At 43.3% G+C, this 19,648-nt stretch overlaps 1 protein-coding gene across 1 annotated transcript in view; it reads left to right on the top strand.

Annotated features, from left to right (window-relative positions):
* The window catches only part of cfap299 (cilia and flagella associated protein 299), a 947,170-nt gene that overhangs the window by 55,812 nt on the left and 871,710 nt on the right, over positions 1-19,648 (top strand). Inside the window, exon 2 of the mRNA XM_068015303.1 lies at positions 16,344-16,474. Coding sequence (XP_067871404.1) covers positions 16,344-16,474 — 131 coding nt within the window. The remainder of the gene's footprint in view (positions 1-16,343; positions 16,475-19,648) is intronic.

Below are 19,648 nucleotides of genomic sequence, written 5' to 3'. Positions count from 1 at the left end.
GGGGGGCCCGTCATGCTCTGAAATGATTTAATTCAGTGTTCAGTTCAACAGGCTATAGCATGCCTAATTGGTAAATGAGATGCTGTTCCTCGAGCTTGCATTGATGTTCACTGGAACACTGCAGCAATCCCAGGACAGAGATGTGGGCATGAGAACAGGGGGAGTGTTGAAATGGCCAGCAACCGGAAGCTCGGGGTCATGCTTTCGGACTGAGTGGAGGTGAGACAGCATGGTTTTGTGAAGGGGAGGTCGTGTCTTCCTAATTTGATTGAGTTTTTTGAGGAAGTGACGAAGATGATTGATGAGGGAGGGCGGTGGATGTCGTCTATATGGACTTTAGTAAAGCCTTTGACAAGGTCCCGCATGGCAGACTGGTGCAAAAGGTGAAGTCACACGGGATCAGAGGTGAGCTGGCAAGATGGATACAGAACTGGCTCAGTCACAGAAGACAGAGGGTAACAGTGGATGGGTATTTTTCTGAATGGAAAGATGTGACTAGTTGTGTTCTGCAGGGATCAGTGCTGGGACCTTTGCTGTTTGTAGTATATATAAATGATTTGGAGGAAAATGTAGCTGGTCTGATTAGTAAGTTTGCGGACTACACAAAGGTTGGTGGAGTTGCGGATAGTGATGAGGATTATCAGAGGATACAGCAGGATATAGATCGGTTGGAGACTTGGGCGGAGAAATGGCAGATGGAGTTTAATCCGGACAAATGTGAGGTAATGCATTTTGGAAGGTCTAATGCAGGTGGTAGGTATACAGTAAATGGCAGAACCCTTAGGAGTATTGACAGGCAGAGCGATCTGGGCGTACAGGTCCATAGGTCACTGAAAGTGGCAATGCAGGTGGATAAGGTAGTCAAGAAGGCATATGGCATGCTTGCCTTCATCGGTCGGGGCACAGATTATAAAAATTGGCAAGTCATGTTGCAGCTGTACAGAACCTTAGTTAGGCCACACTTAGAATATTGCGTGCAATTCTGGTCGCTACACTACCAGAAGGATGTGAAGGCTTTGGAGAGGGTACAGAAGAGGTTTACCAGGATGTTGCCTGGTCTGGAGGGCATTAGCTATGAGGAGAGGTTGGAAAAACCCGGATTGTTTTCACTGGAACGACGGAGATGGAGAGGCGACATGATAGAGGTTTACAAAGTTATGAGCGGCATGGACAGAGTGGATAGTCAGAAGCTTTTTCCCAGGGTGGAAGAGTCAGTTACTAGGGGACATAGGTTTAAGGTGCGAGGGGCAAAGTTTAGAGGGGATGTGCGAGGCAAGTTTTTTACACAGAGGGTGGTGAGTGCCTGGAACTTGCTGCCAGGGGAGGTGGTGGAAGCAGATACGATAGCGACGTTTAAGAGACATCTTGACAAATATATGAATAGGATGGGAATAGAAGGATATGGGCCCGGAAGTGCAGAATGTGTTAGTTTCGGCAGGCATCAAGATCAGCGTAGGCTTGGATGGCCGAATGGCCTGTTCCTGTGCTGTACTGTTCTTTGTTCCGCAAAGCGGTCACCCAGTCTGCGTTTGGTCTCCTCAATGTAGAGGAGACCACATTGTGAGCAGCAAATACAGTTTACTAAATTGAAAGAAGTACAAGTAAATCGCTGCTTCACGTGATGAAGGGTCATTGACCTGAAACGCTAACTCTCCTCTCTTCACTGATGCTGCCAGACCTGCTGAGTATTTCCAGCATTTCTTGTTTTTATTTCAGATTTTCAGCATCTGCAGTATTTTGCTTTAATTTAAGGTTTAAGAAGAATACTGGGCCCCAACAAAAATCAAGTTCTACCTACAATCAAGGACTCTACAGTGAGCTCTTCAGATATTGCCTCAAAACGTTCCACTTTATTTTTCTTTTGCTCTTTTCCGTCTCTATTTGCATATGTATATCGCGTATGCATGCAAGTGTGGGGCGCGGCGTGCATCCGTTGACGTTAACCAAATTAGAGTTTAAGTTTAATAAATTTCAACTTTTCTTCTTTAAACCTAAGAAAGCCTGCTTGTGCTGGTTTCTTTGCTTTATAATTGGAAAGCAGTGAACAAGGATTCACCAAGGAAGAGATAAAATTTAAAATTAAACCCTGTTACAGTAATACCAGATGACGACTGAAAGGGAACCCTAGACCTCTTTCTCACCTCGTCGGAACACAGTATAAACTTTAATGAAGGCTTGTATCCGCTGGAATTTAGAAGAGTAAGAGGCAACTTGATTGAATCAGATAAGATCCTGAGGGGTCATGACAGGGTGGATGTGGAAAGGATGTTTCCACTTGTGGGAGAATCTAGAACCAGGGGTCACTGTTTAAAAATAAGGGACCGCCCATTTAAGACAGAGATGAGGAGAAATTTTTTCTCTCCGAGGGTTGTCTTTGGAATGCTGTTTGTCAAAAGGCAGTGGAAGCAGTCTGAATATTTTTACGGCAGAGGTAGATAGATTCTTGATAAGCAAGGGGGTGGAAGATTATCGGGGTAGGTGGAAATGTGGAGTAATCAGTTCAACCATGAACTTATTGAATGGCAGAGCAGGCTCAAAGGGCTGAGTGGCCTACTCCTGCTCCTAATTCGTATGTTCGTATATCAAAAATGCAAATGGCTATTCAGTAGGAAAATCTAATCATTTTAATCATTTAATCAATAATGTGCAATGTATAATTGATTGAACAAAAATTGTTTTGAACATTATCAATCTTAGGTGCTGAGGAAAATGATTCACAATATTTTCAAGATGAATTGTGCTTTATTGATTCATCAACAAGCTGTCACGATGAAATGCTTATTTCATTTAGATGGGGTTTCCTCATCATAAATGTTTGTATAGGGCTCAAAATTCCTGACACAGGAAGTGAAGTTTGTGAACAGGAAATGCATGCCATATGCAAGATTTTCAATCTAATACGAGTACAAATATGTAAGTATAAATGTATGAAATATTTATAATATATGCATAAATATAATTGCAGGAATTTGATGTGAGGTGGCTAGTTGAGCAAGCGGCTGTGACAAGATGTGAATGTCAAATTGGGGTGCAGATCAGTATAGGTCGTAGGAGCAGGGTGTAAAGGGCCAAGTGTCAGCTGAAGCAGGCAGTGACAGAAAAAAATCAAAAACGGGCAGTTGCAAATTAAGATAAAGAAATAGAAAAAAATAATTAAAATCCTGCAAGACTTTAGATTTGGGCTAAGGATGCAGCTGAGACTGACCATTTGGAAGTAGGAACAAAGCATTGGGATAATATTATCACATGTTTTAGATGTTCTCGGCAATTCTACATTTTTACCAACACAACACTTCTTATAGAAAGGAGATATATCATTATTATAACAATCCTTGTTATTTACCTCTGCATAGCTTTTAAGAACATAAGAAATAGGAGCAGGAGTAGGCCATTTGGCCCTTCGAGCCTGCTGCACCATTCAATAAGATCATGGATGATCTGATTGTGGCCTTAACTCCACTTTCGTACCTGCCTCCCATAACCCTTTTCTCCCCTGTAGATCAAAAATCTGTCCAACTCAGCCTTGAATATATTCAATGACCCAGCCTCCCTGCCCTCTGGGGTAGAGTATTCCAAAGATTAACGACCCTCAGAGAAGAAATTCCTCCTCATTTCCATCTTAAATGAGAGACCCTTATTTTGAAACTGTGCCCTTAGTTCTAGATTCCCCCACAAGGGAAAACATCCTCTCATCATCTAACCTGTCAAGCCCCTTCAGAATCTTATATATTTCAATATCATCTCTCATTCTTCTAAACCATAACCTGCTCAATCTTTCCTCCATAAAACAAACCCTTCATCCCAGGAATCAACCTAGTGAACCTTCTCTGAACTGCCTCCAATGCAAGTATATCTCTTAAATAAGGAGACTAAAACTGTACACAGGACTCTAGGTGTGGTCTCGCCTGTATGGTTGTATCAAGACTTCTCTACTTTTATACTCCATCCCTCTTGCAATAAATGCCGACATTCCATTTGCTTTTCTCATTTCTTGCTGTATCTGCATGTTGACTTTTTGTGATTCATGTACAAGAATACCCAGGTCCTTCTGTACTGCAGCATGCTGCACTCTCTCTCCATTTAACTTATATTTTGCTTTTCTAGTCTTCCTACCAAAATGGACAATTTCATATTTTCCTGCATTTGCCAAATTTTTTTGCCCACTCACTTAACCTATCTATATCCTTTGCAGATTCTTTGTGTCCTCCTCACAACTTGCTTTCCGACCTATCTTTGTATCGTCAGCAAATTTAGCTACAATACACTCTGTCCCTTCATCCAAGTCATTAATATAGATTGTAAATAGTTGAGATCCCAGCATTGATTGCTGTGACACCCCACCAGTTACAGTTTGCCAACCTGAAAATTACCCATTTATCCCAACTCTTTGTTTCCTATTAGTTAGCCAATCCTCTATCCATACCATATTACCCCCAACACCATGAGCTCTTAATTTGTGCAGTAACCTTTATGTGGCACCTTATCGAATGCCTTCTGGAAATCCAAATACACTATATCTACTGGTTACCCTTTATCCACACTGCTTGTTACATCCTCAAAGAACTCTAACAAATTTGTCCGACACACTTCTCCTTTCACAAAACCATGTTGACTCTGCTTGATTGTACCACCATTTTCTAAATGTCCTGCTACTCCTTCCTTTAATAATGGTTTCTAGCATTTTCCAATGACAGATGGTAGGCTAACCGGCCTATGGTTTCCTGTTTTGTGTCTCCCTCCTTTCTTGATTAGAGGTGTTACATTTGCGGGTTTCTAATTCACTGGGACCTTTCCAGAATCTTTGGAAGATTACAATCAATGCATTCACTATCTCTGCAGCCACTTCTTTTAAAACCCGAGTGTTGTGAAGTGGTTAAAACGACAATCTCGATATCTTACAGAAAGGCATACTGTGGATGCTGAAAAATTGAAATATGAACAGAAAATGCCAGAAATACTCAGATCAGATAAAACCTGTGGAGAGAGAGAGAAAGCCTTTCTGGGTTCGGGATATGCATGTCAGGACTGTTTCTGGGTCCTGATCCCGCCCCCAGAGGGAAGCAGTCACAGGCCCTGATTTTGATGGGGCAGCCTGTAAATTGGTTGGAGGGTGGGCCGCAGGGTGGCAATGGAGGTGGGATTGAAGAAGTGCGGTCCGGATTTTAAAAGATCATGGTAGTTATTACTGTGCTTGCCATTTTACTGATTCAATTGCAGTAGCAGTCATGGAGCAAGAAGGCAGAGGGATAGAACCCGTGGGTTGTGCCGGGGGGATGCCGGTAAAATTCTGTGGAGAGAGGTCCGCCTCGACCCGCGATGTCGAGAAGGGCCCGCTGCAAATTACTGGTGGCGGGGGGACCTCAGTGCGGTCCTCCCCGCTGCCTGGCGGCGGGTCCTTCATCTGAATATTCAAATTAACAATAAGGACATGTAAATTAACTTACCTGCAGGTGGCGGCCGTCCCACGCCGGTTTTACGGCCGCCGTTAGTCCTTCGCACGCCTTTGGAACTCCGTATGGAATTCTGAGGCGAGAAACTGGTAGGGAGGGGGAGGAATAAAATTTTCAGGGTGGGAGGGATGGGGGAGCAGGGAAATCACTTTTTGTTGGATGTTGGGATGGTGGGAAGGGGTTGAACGGTGAAAGTTAAAAGGTTGGGGGAATGTTTGGATAGGGAAAAAGGCAAGTGTTGATCATATCAAGCAGTGAGATGACCATTAAGGGGGTTGGGGAAGGGCTTTCATGTCTTTATTAATTGTTAATTAAAAATTCCGAATACTTTAGCTTTAAAAATTAAAATTACTTCTAAGGGCTTAAAGCCCTTTAAAAGTGCCGCCGGACACCATGGCCGGGGACGCGGCGGCTGCCCCGCTATATCAACAGGGGCGGCTGCTCTGCCCCCTCTATTTAAATCAGCCCCGCAGGTAATATCACGGGGCCTTTATGGTGGCCATTCCATGTCGGAAGGCCGCCGAGTTCAAAGTGCGCCGCCACGGAGCGCGGCTGCGATTAAAATCCAGCCCCTTGTGTCTACCACAGGTTCAAGCATCTTGGGGAAAGGACAGATTCCTGTGTCCGCACTGCATGCGCTACGAGCAAAGACATCATTACACCATTACATCCTGCAAGGACACCCTCCTCCAACTCAGATACAGTCACGTCTGTGGGTCCTTGTATGTTCTTAGATAGGGTGGCACTGGATGATGAGCACATCACAAGTGGACATAAGGAGGTGAGAGAAACAGAGGTAGGTGTGGGCAACCCCCCTCAGTGGATGGAGGACAGATACAGCCATGCTCAGCTGGGAACAGATGCAGGGCTTCAGGAGTCAGATCAGTTGCAACAGATGTGCTCTCACTTGTCAGTGGTGTCAGAGCTCCCTGAGGCAGTGTGGGGTCATGGGCTGAGAGTGCTCATGTGCATGCAGCTCATGTCACCACCATGGATCAGGGTTCTGAGCCCATGAGCTCTTCCATTGAGAAAGTGGCCAACCTCATGGAGAACCACAAGTGGCAGCACCCAGAGTGCATGCAGGAGTTATGCACTGACATTCACAGAAGGCATGCCATTCTCTGTAGCATGGACCAGTCAGTGGTCCTGGTGGTGCAGAGATGTTTGGAGGGGATTCCAGTTGTGCCCCAGCTGCTGGTCCCCTCCAGCCATCCGGAGCACTGGCTAAGGCTGAGGCAGTCACCAGGGAGGATGAGGATGTCACCCTTCATGCGGTGCCATTATCATCATAGGCATCCTTGACCCCTCTGACAGAGGGACCATCTGTGTATCAAGGCCCCGTGACGGAGGCTACCCCTGCAATGATGCCAGTACAGAAGCCTCTGGAGGTGTGTCCACTGACATCTCCATGATGAGGTGGACCCCCGCAGGTATCTCAGCTGCAAGCAGATACAAGTGAGCAGGCTGCCTCCACCTTATCCAAGGCCACAAGGGGAGCATCTCGAAGAGGTGGCTGATAGTGGAGGCCACCATGTCGGGTAGAGCACTGAGTGGGTCACTGGGGTTTGTTTCACCTGTAATTGTGCACTTTTTCTATTTTTCAACACCACATAAATATTGACACATGCCACCAGACATGTGAACTTCCTTATTTTAATGGCGAAACAAGAAAAGAGGGATGAAGTGGTAAAGGTGAGCAAGGGTCTTTCAACGGGGACAGTGAAATATCTGGACAGATGTGCATCTTTCATTAGCAGCAAGAGAGGATCTATTCCAGGCTGTGTCTTCAATGGCAGTGCTCTCACAGGCATTTCAAAGTGAGTTCTAGACCATGCTGTCGTCCTGGGTTAGAAGGGCTCAGCTGAAACATTAAAATAAAAGCAAAATACTGCGGATGCTGGAAATCTGAAATAAAAACAGAAAGTGCTGGAAATACACAGCAGGTCTGGCAGCATCTGTGGAGAGAGAAGCAGAGATAACATTTCAGGTCAGTGGCCTGTCATCAGAACTGGCAAAGGTTAGAAATGTAATAGGTTTTAAGCAAATAAAGCGGGGGTGGGGCAAGAGATAACCAAAGAGGTGTTGATCGGACAAGGTCACAGAAAATAACTGTTCAGAAGGTGATGGAGCAAAGGCAAACGGTATGTCAATGGCGTGCTGAAAGACTAAGCGTTAGAGAACAAAAGGGAAGGCGTGTGATGGAACAGAGGGCTGGAGAGATTAACTGACAAGGAGGTCATGGGGCAAAGGTAAAGAGAGTGTGCTAATGGTGTGGTGAAAGAGAAAGCATTAGTGCAGAAGGAGTGTTAATGACAGAATAATGAGCAGCCCTAAAGCCCTAAACCCCAAAAGCACAAACATGAAAAAAAGGTAGGCAGGCACATGGTAAAAAAACAAAAAAAAGATGGAACAAAATAAAATAAAAATAAAAAAGGTCCAGTCATGCTCTAAAATTATTGAAGTCTAATGTTCGGTCCGGTAGGCTGTGGCGTGCCTAATCGGAAAATGAGGTGCTGTTCCTTGAGCTTGCGTTGATGTTTACTTGAACATTGCAGCAGACCCAGGACAGAGATGTCAGCATGAGAGCAGTGGGGTGTGTTGAAATGGCAAGTGGCAGGAAGCTCGGGGTCATGTTTTTGGACTGAGTGGTGGTGCCTCCAAGTTTGGACATTTTGTTGTAAAACTTCAGTTAGAATGTGAGGAAAATTTGTTTAAACAACAGCTTTGCAATATAACATGAGCAAAGCAAAGAGAGTCTTGATGAAAGGTCATTGACAGGAAATGTTAATTCTGTTTCTCTCTCCACAGATGCTGCCAAACAGACTGAGTATTTCCAATATTTTCTGTTTTTATTTCAGCTTTGCAATGTTTGTTGCAATAAGATTCTCAACTCTATGTAGTTAAACCAACTATGCAGCGAATGGTTAGGATCTGGAAATAATTTTTCGAAATGGAATTGGATAATTACCTGAAGAGAAAAACATTTCAGGACTACACAGAAAAGGCAGGGGAGTGGGCCCAGCTAAGTATGTCTTGCAGAGAACTGGCATGGACACGACAGGCTGAATGGCCTCCTTCTATGCTATAACCATTCTATGATTCCATGATAACCAGAAAAATCTTGTGGTAAATGATTGTCATTTTAATAACTACAATAATTTTAAAAGAAAAGGCCAAATCAAAATTATTCCACCAATTCCACCTAGGATTCTCTGGGAAGCTAGGGAGGAGATTGCAGAGCCTTTGTCCTTGATCTTTATGTCATCATTGTCGACAGGAATAGTGCCGGAAGACTGGAGGATAGCAAATGTTGTCCCCTTGTTCAAGAAGGGGAGTAGAGACAGCCCTGGTAATTATAGACCTGTGAGCCTTACTTCGGTTGTGGGTAAAATGTTGGAAAAGGTTATAAGAGACAGGATTTATAATCATCTTGAAAAGAATAAGTTCATTAGCGATAGTCAGCACGGTTTTGTGACGGGTAGGTCGTGCCTCACAAACCTTATTGAGTTTTTCGAGAAGGTGACCAAACAGGTGGATGAGGGTAAAGCAGTGGATGTGGTGTATATGGATTTCAGTAAGGCGTTTGATAAGGTTCCCCACGGTAGGCTATTGCAGAAAATACGGAAGTATTGGGTTGAAGGTGATTTAGAGCTTTGGATCAGAAATTGGCTACCTGAAAGAAGACAGAGGGTGATGGTTGATGGCAAATGTTCATCCTGGAGTTTAGTTACCAGTGGTGTACCGCAAGGATCTGTTTTGGGGCCACTGCTGTTTGTCATTTTTATAAATGACCTGGAAGAGGGTGTAGAAGGGTGGGTTAGTAAATTTGCAGATGACACTAAGGTCGGTGGAGTTGTGGATAGTGCCGAAGGATGTTGTAGGGTTCAGAGGGACATAGATAGGTTGCAGAGCTGGGCTGAGAGATGGCAAATGGAGTTTAATGCGGAAAAGTGTGAGGTGATTCACTTTGGAAGGAGTAACAGGAATGCAGAGTACTGGGCTAATGGGAAGATTCTTGGTAGTGTAGATGAACAGAGAGATCTTGGTGTCCAGGTGCATAAATCCCTGAAGGTTGCTACCCAGGTTAATAGGGCTGTTAAGAAGGCATATGGTGTGTTAGCTTTTATTAGTAGGGGGATCGAGTTTCGGAGCCACGAGGTCATGCTGCAGCTGTACAAAACTCTGGTGAGACCGCACCTGGAGGATTGCGTGCAGTTCTGGTCACCGCATTATAGGAAGGATGTGGAAAGGGTGCAGAGGAGATTTACTAGGATGTTGCCTGGTATGGAGGGAAGGTCTTACGAGGTTGTTTTCGTTGGAGAGAAGGAGGAGGAGAGGTGACTTAATAGAGACATATAAGATAATCAGAGGGTTAGATAGGGTGGATAGTGAGAGTCTTTTTCCTCGGATGGTGATGGCAAACACGAGGGGACATAGCTTTAAGTTGAGGGGTGATAGATATAGGACAGACGTCAGAGGTAGTTTCTTTACTCAGAGAGTAGTAGGGGCGTGGAACGCCCTTCCTGCAGCAGTAGTAGACTCGCCAACTTTAAGGGCATTTAAGTGGTCATTGGATAGACATATGGATGAAAATGGAATAGTGTAGGTCAGATGGTTTCACAGGTCGGTGCAACATTGAGGGCCGAAGGGCCTGTACTGCGCTGTAATATTCTAATTCCAATCAACTTTGCTTCTGATTTCCACCCTTCTCTCACCTTTACATGGTCCATCTCTGAAACTTCCCTTCCCTTCCTCGACTTCTCTATCTCCATCTCTGGGGATAGGCTGTCTAATAATATTCATTATAAGCCGACCGACTCCCACAGCTACCCCGATTATACTTCTTCACACCCAGTCTCCTGTAAGGACTCCATTCCATTCTCCCAGTTTCTCCGTCTCCCACGCATCTGCTCTGATGATGCAACCTTCCATGACAGCGCTTCTGATATGTCTTCCTTTTTCCTCAAATGAGGATTCCCCCTCACAGTGTTTGACAGGGCTCTCAACTGTGTCCGGCACATTTCCCACACCGCTACCTTCACCCCATCCCCTCCCTCCCCGAACCGCAACAGGGTCCCCTTGTCCTCACTTTCCACCCCACCAGCCTCCACATCCAAAGGATCATCCTCCACCATTTCTGCCACGTCCAGCGTGATGCCACTACCAAATGCATCTTCCCCTCCCCTCCCCTGACAGCATTCCAAAGGGATTGTCCCCTCTGCGACACCCTGGTCCACTCCTCCATTACCCCTATCAACTTGTCCCCTTCCCACGGCACCTTCCCCTTCAATCGCAGGAGGTGTAATACCTGCCCATTTACCTCCTCTATCCTCACTATCCAAATGCCCCAAACACTCCTTTCAGGTGAATCAGCGATTTACTTGTACTTCTTTCAATTTAGTGTACTGTATTCACTGCTCACAATGTTCTACACTGGGGAGACCAAGCGCAGATTGGGTGATCGCTTTGCGGAACACCTCCGCTCAGTCTGAAAGCATGACCCTGAGCTTCCAGTTGCTGACCATTTCAACACACCCTCCTCTCTCATGAATATCGAGGTATGATCAGTAAGTTCACAGATGACACAAAAATTGGTGGTGTCATAAATAGTGAGGAGGAAAGCCTTAGATGGGCTGGTAAGATGGGCGGAGCAGTGGCAAATGGAATTTAATCCTGAGAAGTGTGAGGTGATGCATTTTGGGAGGACTAACAAGGCAAGGGAATATACAATGGATGGTCGGACCCTAGGAAGTACAGGAGGTCAGAGGGACCTTGGTGTACTTGTCCATAGATCACTGAAGACAGCAGCACTGGTCGATAAGATGATTAGGAAGGCATATGGGATACTTGCCTTTATTAGCTGAGGCATAAAATATAAGAGCAGGGAGGTTATGATGGAGCTATATAAAATGCTAGTTAGGCCACAACTGGAGTACTGGGTACAGTTCTGGGCACCACACTATAGGAAGGATGTGATTGCACTGGAGAGGGTGCAGAGGAGATTCACCAGGATTTTGCCTGGGCTGGAGCATTTCAGCTATGAAGGGAGACTGGAAAGGCTAGGGTTGTTTTCCTCAGAGCAGAGAAGGCTGAGGGGGGACATGATTGAGGTATACAAAATTATGAAGGGCATAGATAGGGTAGATAGGAAGAAACTTTTTCCCTTAGCTGAGGGGTCAATAACCAGAAGGCATAGATTTAGGTCAGGGTCAGGAGGTTTGGAGGGGATTTGAGGAAAAACATTCTCACCCAGAGTGTGGTTGGAATCTGGAACACACTGCCTGAAGGGGTGGTAGAGGCAGGAACCCTCACAACATTTAAGAAGTATTTAGATGAGCACTTGAATCGCCATAGCATACAAGGTTACGGGCCAAGTGCTGGAAAATGGGATTAGAATGGTTAGGTGCTTGATGGCTGGCACAGACACGATGGGCCGAAGGGCCTGTTTCTGTGCTGTATGACTCTATAACTCTCTGACTCTATGCGCACATCTCTGTCCTGGGATTGCTGCAGTGTTCCAGTGAACATCAACGCAAGCTCGAGGAATGCACCTCATTTACTGATTAGGCACGCTATAACCTGCCGGACTGAACATTGAGTTCAATAATTTCAGAGCATGACGGGCCCCCCTTTTTATTTTTATTTTTAGTTATTTTTTCTTTTTCTTTTTCCTTTTTATTTGTATTTTTTTATTTGTTTATTTTAGTTTAGTTTGTTTCTACTGTGCCTACGCACTGTTTTATTCATTTTTGTGCTTGGGGCCAGGCTGTTCATTTTTCTGTCAATTAACACCCTCTCTGCACTAACGCTTAGTCTTTCAGCATGCCATTGACACACCGTTTGCCTTTGCTCCATCACCTACTGGCCAGTTATATTCTGTGACCTTGTCCGATCAACACCTCTTTGGTTATCTCTTGCCCCACCCCCGCTTTACTTGCTTAAAACCTATTACATTTCTAATATTTGCCAGTTCTGATGAAGGGTCACTGACCTGAAATGTCAACTCTGCTTCTCTCTCCACAGATGCTGCCAGACTTGCTGTGTATTTCCAGTATTTTTTGTTTTTATTTCAGATTTCCAGGATCTGTAGTATTTTGCTTTTATATTAATGTACAGTATACCCTTGTTCTGATTTTTTGGGGGGTTCAACTCTGTAGCCAGCTGCTACTTTGTGGATATTCCATAACATTTATATAGAAATGTGTTGGAATTCATTATTCTCTTCCTGGAATAACTTTGATTTGACTTTAACTCTTTTAAAATTGTTATTAAAATTGTAATACATTTACTGATGATTTTCCCCATTTAGTTGGCTTAATTAAATATAATTGGTTAATAATGAACATAAAATATGTAAGCTTGCTGAAATGATAGTACTGTGATTTTTAAAGCTATGCATATGGCAAACAGTTAAGTACTTTGTATGTTGTACATGCCACAAGGTGGCAGTGCTTGTTCATAGCATTGTTCCACGATAGCAGCTATTTTATGTATGTGGGACTTTAAAACATACTGACCAGTATTGTTAAAATAAATCTTCATTTATAATAAATGTATTCACTATCCCTTATTGCCTGTAATAATGTTTGACAATGCCAAAAACATACAGGTTTACAATTCTAATTTGACTAAATATGATAAATCAGTGTTTTAACCTGGACCCCTTTTGCTACTGAATTCCCACAGTTAAATGAAACTGGGGCCATGTACTGTACTAATAGTCTCTAGCAATTTTGCTTACATATTGTTTAGAATCACAATGTAGTATTGCAGAGTGATTGTATCAATCTGTACTTCTGCTTTTGGTTGAGGGTTCATCACTTTTACAGTGTTATATGGATACATACTTACTTCGCAGTGGGAGATGGAGGTTGAGGACTGAAAATTCCTTCAGTGGAAGGGATGTTGTGAGTTGAATCTGGAAGGGGCAGAATCTTGCTCAGTGGGTAATGGTTGATATTTGATTTACATATATTTATTTTGTCATGCTAGATCCCCACCTGCCAAGAATGAGGCATATTACTTTTGTCATATGAACATTGATTTGAAAATTGTTGCTGAAGTGAAGAAAGGACTTATTCAAAAAAATCACCAGGCCCCTGGCTGGAAAGACATTTGCATATTAACAGACAGTGCTTGTGGAGACAAAGGGATTACTTCCCTTATCCAATTTAACCCACAATGGACTTTGAGCACCAGGTATTGTGTGTAAGAAGAGACATTCCAGAGTCAGGTAAGACCAGAGAATCCACAAACAGACGTGGTCAGACCAGCTAGTCATGTGACTAGCCTGCTTGGCAACCTGCTTTTTTCTGAATTGTACAAACAGTTTGAACTTAGAAGGTCTGTTTGCTCCTGGAGTGAAAAGATCTCTCCTGTCTGACTCTCCATCTCTTCCCACGGAACTCCAAATCCACTGAAGCCACTTGAACCCCAAGAGAGAAAAATGTCCTACAGCGAACAAGGTTTAAGTCCGGCCCCATTGAAAAGCAAGATCTACCTACAATCAAGGACTCTACAGTGAGCTCGAAGATCCGTAACAAAAACTCTTTTCAGAGATTGCCTCAAACTTTTCCACTGTATTTCTTCTGCTCTTTTCTATCTCTATCTGCATGTGTGTATCGCATATGCATGCTAGTGTGGGTGCATAGTGTATCCATAGGTGTTAACTGAATTAGACTTTTAGTTTAATAAATTTCAACCTTTCTTCTTTAAACCTAAGAAAACCTGTTTGTGCTGGTTACTTTGCCTTATAATTGGAAAGCAGTGAACAAGGGTTCGCCAAGGGGGAGCTAAAAACACGGTGTGTTTAAAATAAAACCCTGTTACAGTAAGGCCAGGTGAAGGCTGAGAGGGTCCCCTAGACCCTTTCTCACCTGGTCATAGCAATTTCCTCCAAATAACTTTTAATTTGTTCAGTGAAGCTGAACATACATTTTCAATTCCTCGACTTGGTTAGAAAACCTAAAACTTTGAAATAAGTAATATGCATCATTAAGACTTTTAATAAATATGCTTCAATTTCTGCCTGTTTAATCAAATCCCTAGATTTCATCACATCTGTAAAAAGACATAATTGAAGAAATCCCATGAGATGAAGAACAAGTACAGTGGACTATTCATCTCTTTCTTCTCCCCCATTTTTAAAATATTCATCATATTTTAAACTAGAGTGATTGCTAACTTTTAATCCAAAAGTTTTCATGTAAAATTAATGTAATTATTGCTGCTGTCTGATAAAAATCTATACCAATCTAGAAGGTTTGATGCATAGTCACAGTAATTCTTGCTCAATAATGGTTAAATGTCAAATATCTGGCGTAAAACAAAATTGCATGTAATATTCTTTACTGCTGATCGGTAGTGAAACAATAGTATGTACGTGCCCATTTTTATTTCTATCCTTCCATACTATCCTGGAAGCCCAAGCAGTTTTCTAAAGTATTATTAAACTCTTCGTGTCTGATGTTTAAAATTTGTGGGTACTGTATCAGTCTGGAGCCTTGCTAAAGACTTGGGGCTGAATTTTAATTGCACACCGCGTTCCTCGGCGGTGCACTTTCAACTCGACTGCCTTCCAACATGGAAAGGCTGCCAAGGAGCCCCCACGATATTTTAGCGCGGGGGCTCACTTAAATAGTGGGGGTGGAGCGGCCGGCCCCAATGACGTAGAGGGCGCCAGCGCCATTTTTAAAGGACTTTAAGTCCTGAGCAGAAATTTTAATTTTTAAAGGGACCAGGAATTACATTTTTTAATAAAAATAGTAAAATTCATATAAAAGCGCCACATCCACCCCACCAAAGATCACACAATAGATTTATTCCCCCCCCAAAAGAAACAATCTTGACAGTCCTGAACTTTAAACCCCAAACTTTGCACTCTTTGTCCTTCAACCCCTTCCCACCATCCCCACAGCCAATGAAAAATGTTTTCCCTGCTTCTCCACCCCTCCCACCCTGAAAATTTTATTACTCTCCCCTCCCCTGCAGGTTCTCGCCTCCGAGCTCCGTATGGAGTTCTGAAGGCACACGAACTGCGTTCGGAGTCGGTAAAATTGGCGTGGGATATCTGCCACCTGCGGGTAAGCTTATTAGCATCTAATTTGGGTTCATTTGAATATTTAGGTGAAGGGCCCGCCGCCAGGTGGCGGGGGTGGGGGGAGCCGCACCAAGGTCGCCCCTTCTGCCGGAAATATGTAGAGGGCCCTTCTCGACATCGTGGGTCGAGGCGGGCCTCTCCCCGCAACATTTTCCTGGCACCCGCGCCATGAGCCACGGCGTCGAGGGGCTGGTAAAATTCAGCCCTTGGAGTGAGATTTTAACTTCAAAACCCATTCACTTACACAAGATTAAAATTGGGTACTTAGTTACTAAAATACATGTATTGTGAAATCAGTTTGTGAACAATATGAAACAAAAATATGCAATGAATTCATGAATGTGTAATACTGTAGTTCACCCAAGCTGTTACAATAGAAGTACCATCTTCTGGTTTAATGTGACTGTTTCTGTCCATATAGAACACTTATTAATAATTAGTAATTAAAAAATTTTTTTTTAATCTTCAAGGAGTTACATTTTAGAGTTTTAGAATGCAGCATATATGTTTCAGCAGGAAGACTTCAGTTACTTTATAATTCTTATGGGACAACTTTAAAACTGTGATACACTGAAAGCCATTTTATAGAAAAACTACTCCTACTCCTTTTATTATCATTAACTGTGCTGAACAGCTCACTTAATGCAGAAATTGTAAGAAGTTTTTTTTTTCTTTTGTCACTTGTATTTTGACTGGCCGAAAAACTTCAACATTGCTGTAATGTCATATGAGGCATTCAGCTCATGTATAAATTGCATTTCTGCCTTGGTAAATCATCTCCATGAATCCCTTAGGATGAGGAGCTGGCTCGGCAGCTGGTGGAGCTGGGATACAGGGGAAGTGGAGAGATGCTGAAAAGAGAAGAATTTGAAATGAGGAAGGCAGCTGCTGAGGCTGCAAGACTTGCTAAAAAAAGCCATAAAAAGTGAGTATATTCTAATTTATTGATAAAAGAAGATATTTTATGATTTTGTTCTGGAAGAGACTAATGGTAAATGTTATTTTGGATGTTAAAGTATGCCCATCACCAGGGTGATAGAAAGGGAGTGGCGCTATTTTGAAAATGGGGTTCTAGTCTGTCTCATTTGGGAAATAAGTTGTACTGATCTTCAATCATAATGAATGCTATGAGTTCCTACAGTCCTTCCTCCAGCAGTAACAAGCTTGTAACAGTAAAAATGACAAAGAATTACAATAAGGGAGCATGTGTGCTTGCTTGTGCTGTCTATAAGTTATGGCAAACTTATTTTACTAAAACTATAAAGGCAATAGCAGTAATAGATGTTGAGTTTTGTTATCTTTTTATGAATAAGACCTGGAAAGACAATCCAAGATATCTTATTACTCAAATTTCCACATCTGATAATTTCAAAATGCTTTATACAGGACTCTGCAATTATTTACTTCAAACAAACTTTTATACCGATTGAGACAATCATATACTGTTCAGTTTTAAACAGGAAAATCCAAGGATTAAGAGCAGTCAGATCAGAAATAATAACAGAAGAAAGGTCAAATTTGGAAAAGTCCATTAGGTACATAGGCATACTTCCCTCTATTACATTAACTCCCCCACCCGAACACCCAAATTCATCTGAAATGTACTGAAGGTTTGTATTTCTATTATCTTGTTGAGATGGAAAGCCTGGCATCCAGAGATAAATGCTGAGATGTACCCACCCCTGACCCTTGACACTGATCCTGCCAAAGTTCACAGGTTAAATTTAATGAAAGGGGATTGACATGTACCTTAAAAATTCTTCTTTCTCTCGGGTTCAAGATTGGACCACTTTCATCATTCAATAAACTGGTAAACCTGCTGTTTTTCGCCAATGTTCTATCGGGCTAGAAACGTTGGAATGTCCAGTCTTGAAGTCCCCACCCATGCCTTCTCCCTGCCCCTTCAAATTGCTGGCCTTATTTGGGGAAGGCAAAGGCTCATCTTCTTAAGAATCTTGTGGAAATTGTTGGGGCTAGACTCATGGATTTTCAGAGCGAGTTTTTCCAATCTTTCCTCATAGCTTACACTTAGACTTGAAATAATTCTGGTTGTTTTTTCTGGGCACATGTATATTTGTTTTATAGTTTGGCGGGCAAAATTGCACACTATACTCCAAATGTGATCTAACCAGTGCATTATACAACCTCTGCATAACCTCAGTAGACTTTTACTCCATTGTTCTGTCTGTACATCCCAATAGTTTATTACCTTGCCTACAAATTGTGCCTATTTCCCATTGATAGAATGTGCTGCACAAATTTCCTCACTAATCTCTAACACCCCTGGATACAGTCCCCTCCCTAGGCCAATTGAGATCCTTAAGTGGTTAATTAATGACCACTGAAGGGCCTCTCCCCACCTCCACTTCAATTTTGTGGAAGGTGGAGGGGCTGGCTTCCGCTGGGAGACACTGCCAGGTAAGGCCTGGCGGCCTCCTAGTGGGGTTAGGGGGTCCCTCCTTTGGACAAGCAATCCAAGGCTCCCCCGGCGGTGATTGCTGCCTCCCCGCGAAGACCAACCCCACAACTCCATCGCTGGAGCCTGCCTGAATAGCCCTGCTGACCCCAACTCCACTTACCTCTCCCGGGGTCTCCTCCAGTCTTCGGTACTGCAGGGCCTCCTGCTGTACTGGCAGTGGCCACAGCTCCCGGTGGTGCTTCCAGCCTTCCAATTGGCCAGCAGCTCTTGGAGGCGGGAGCTCATCCCTTCAAGGGATCATGTCCCTGGCAGTGGGCAGTTAATTGCCTGCCCACCATGAAATCGCACCGGGGTCCAACGAAGGGCTGAGGTGAGGTCTCCCTGCCACTAGGATGCCCATTGCTGGAATAAAATTTGGCCCAACGTTTCCGGACATCTTTACATCTCTGGGATAAGGGACATTCTCTCTGCCAACACAATTTGAATAGTCCAGCCCCAGCCCTTGTAGCAGATCAATGAGAAGAACTGATCACTAATGCAAAACTGGCGACATCTCTGTGTTCAAAAAAAACCTTCCTCTTTGTTAGATGCTGTGTGCCTGTTGAAACATGCACAGAACTGTGTCAGTCAAGAAGTAATCCAGTGTTGCTTCAAGAAAGCTGGATTTTCTATTGGTAAGGAGAAAATTGTGGCAGAAATTGACATGCTGATAGCACCAGATGGGATGTAAGAGGAAGGATTTTCTCAAATCTGTCACCTTGGTGATCATTTTGCTTGACACATGAGATAATTAAGGTGCTAGACACAATGTGAGCTAGCATCGTAGAACAATGACGATGAAGAAGAATGGGTCCCAGATGAAGAGATTATGGTAATGGTGGCTAATGTTCATTCCATGGTTTTATAAATGTGCGAGAGCAGGATCCCAATATATAGCCAAATTTGGATGCAGTAAAAAGATGGATAAAATTTGGCGTCTACGCTGCCAGAAAAAACAGTTCACATCTGAATTATGGACTTTTTCGTTGAAGGCAAGTCGAACTGTTGTGGTGTAAATTGTTAAGTTCAGTACAATTATATTTTCCATATTGTAAAAGTTAATTTTTTATGACTTTTTAGCAATTGTGTCTTGAATGAAGCTTGTGAAACAGCACACACACTGGTTACTTTGTTCATTGGTGATATGGGTGCATTTGAAATGCCAGGGTAATGTTAGAAGTGCTACTTGTTTTAGCATCGGCCTAATATAGCAGGCAAACAATGTTATCACAAACCTGCCTGACATAAGCAGTAAGGACTATGTTATGCCCTTTATTTTCTTTCAGCCCTTTCAATTTGCCCGGTATCATTATAACATTATCAGCCTGACCTAAGATGTCTCTAGGATTTTTGATGTACTAAAATATTGCTGATGAAAAACCTGGTAACTTTTGTTCCAGTTGTTTCTGCACCCCCCCACCCCGCCCAGCCCACCCTGTCTTGTCTGCTGCTTGCCACACTGGAACAACTGAGATAATGAGCTTCCAGTAAAGGAACCCACTTTTACCCACAAGAACAATATGCTCACCCATACTTCAATTAATAATCTTTTTCCTGCCTGTGCATTGTCACAACATTCAGGCTCCAAGGCTCTGGACACCTGGGTGCCTCAGTCAGCTTTTCTAGTCACTTGTTTGTTAA

Source organism: Heterodontus francisci, chromosome 1, assembly GCF_036365525.1.
Source record: "Heterodontus francisci isolate sHetFra1 chromosome 1, sHetFra1.hap1, whole genome shotgun sequence".
Taxonomy (NCBI): domain Eukaryota; kingdom Metazoa; phylum Chordata; class Chondrichthyes; order Heterodontiformes; family Heterodontidae; genus Heterodontus; species Heterodontus francisci.
Note: the sequence above shows the minus strand (reverse complement) of the source record. Positions and strands in the feature narration are given on the sequence as shown.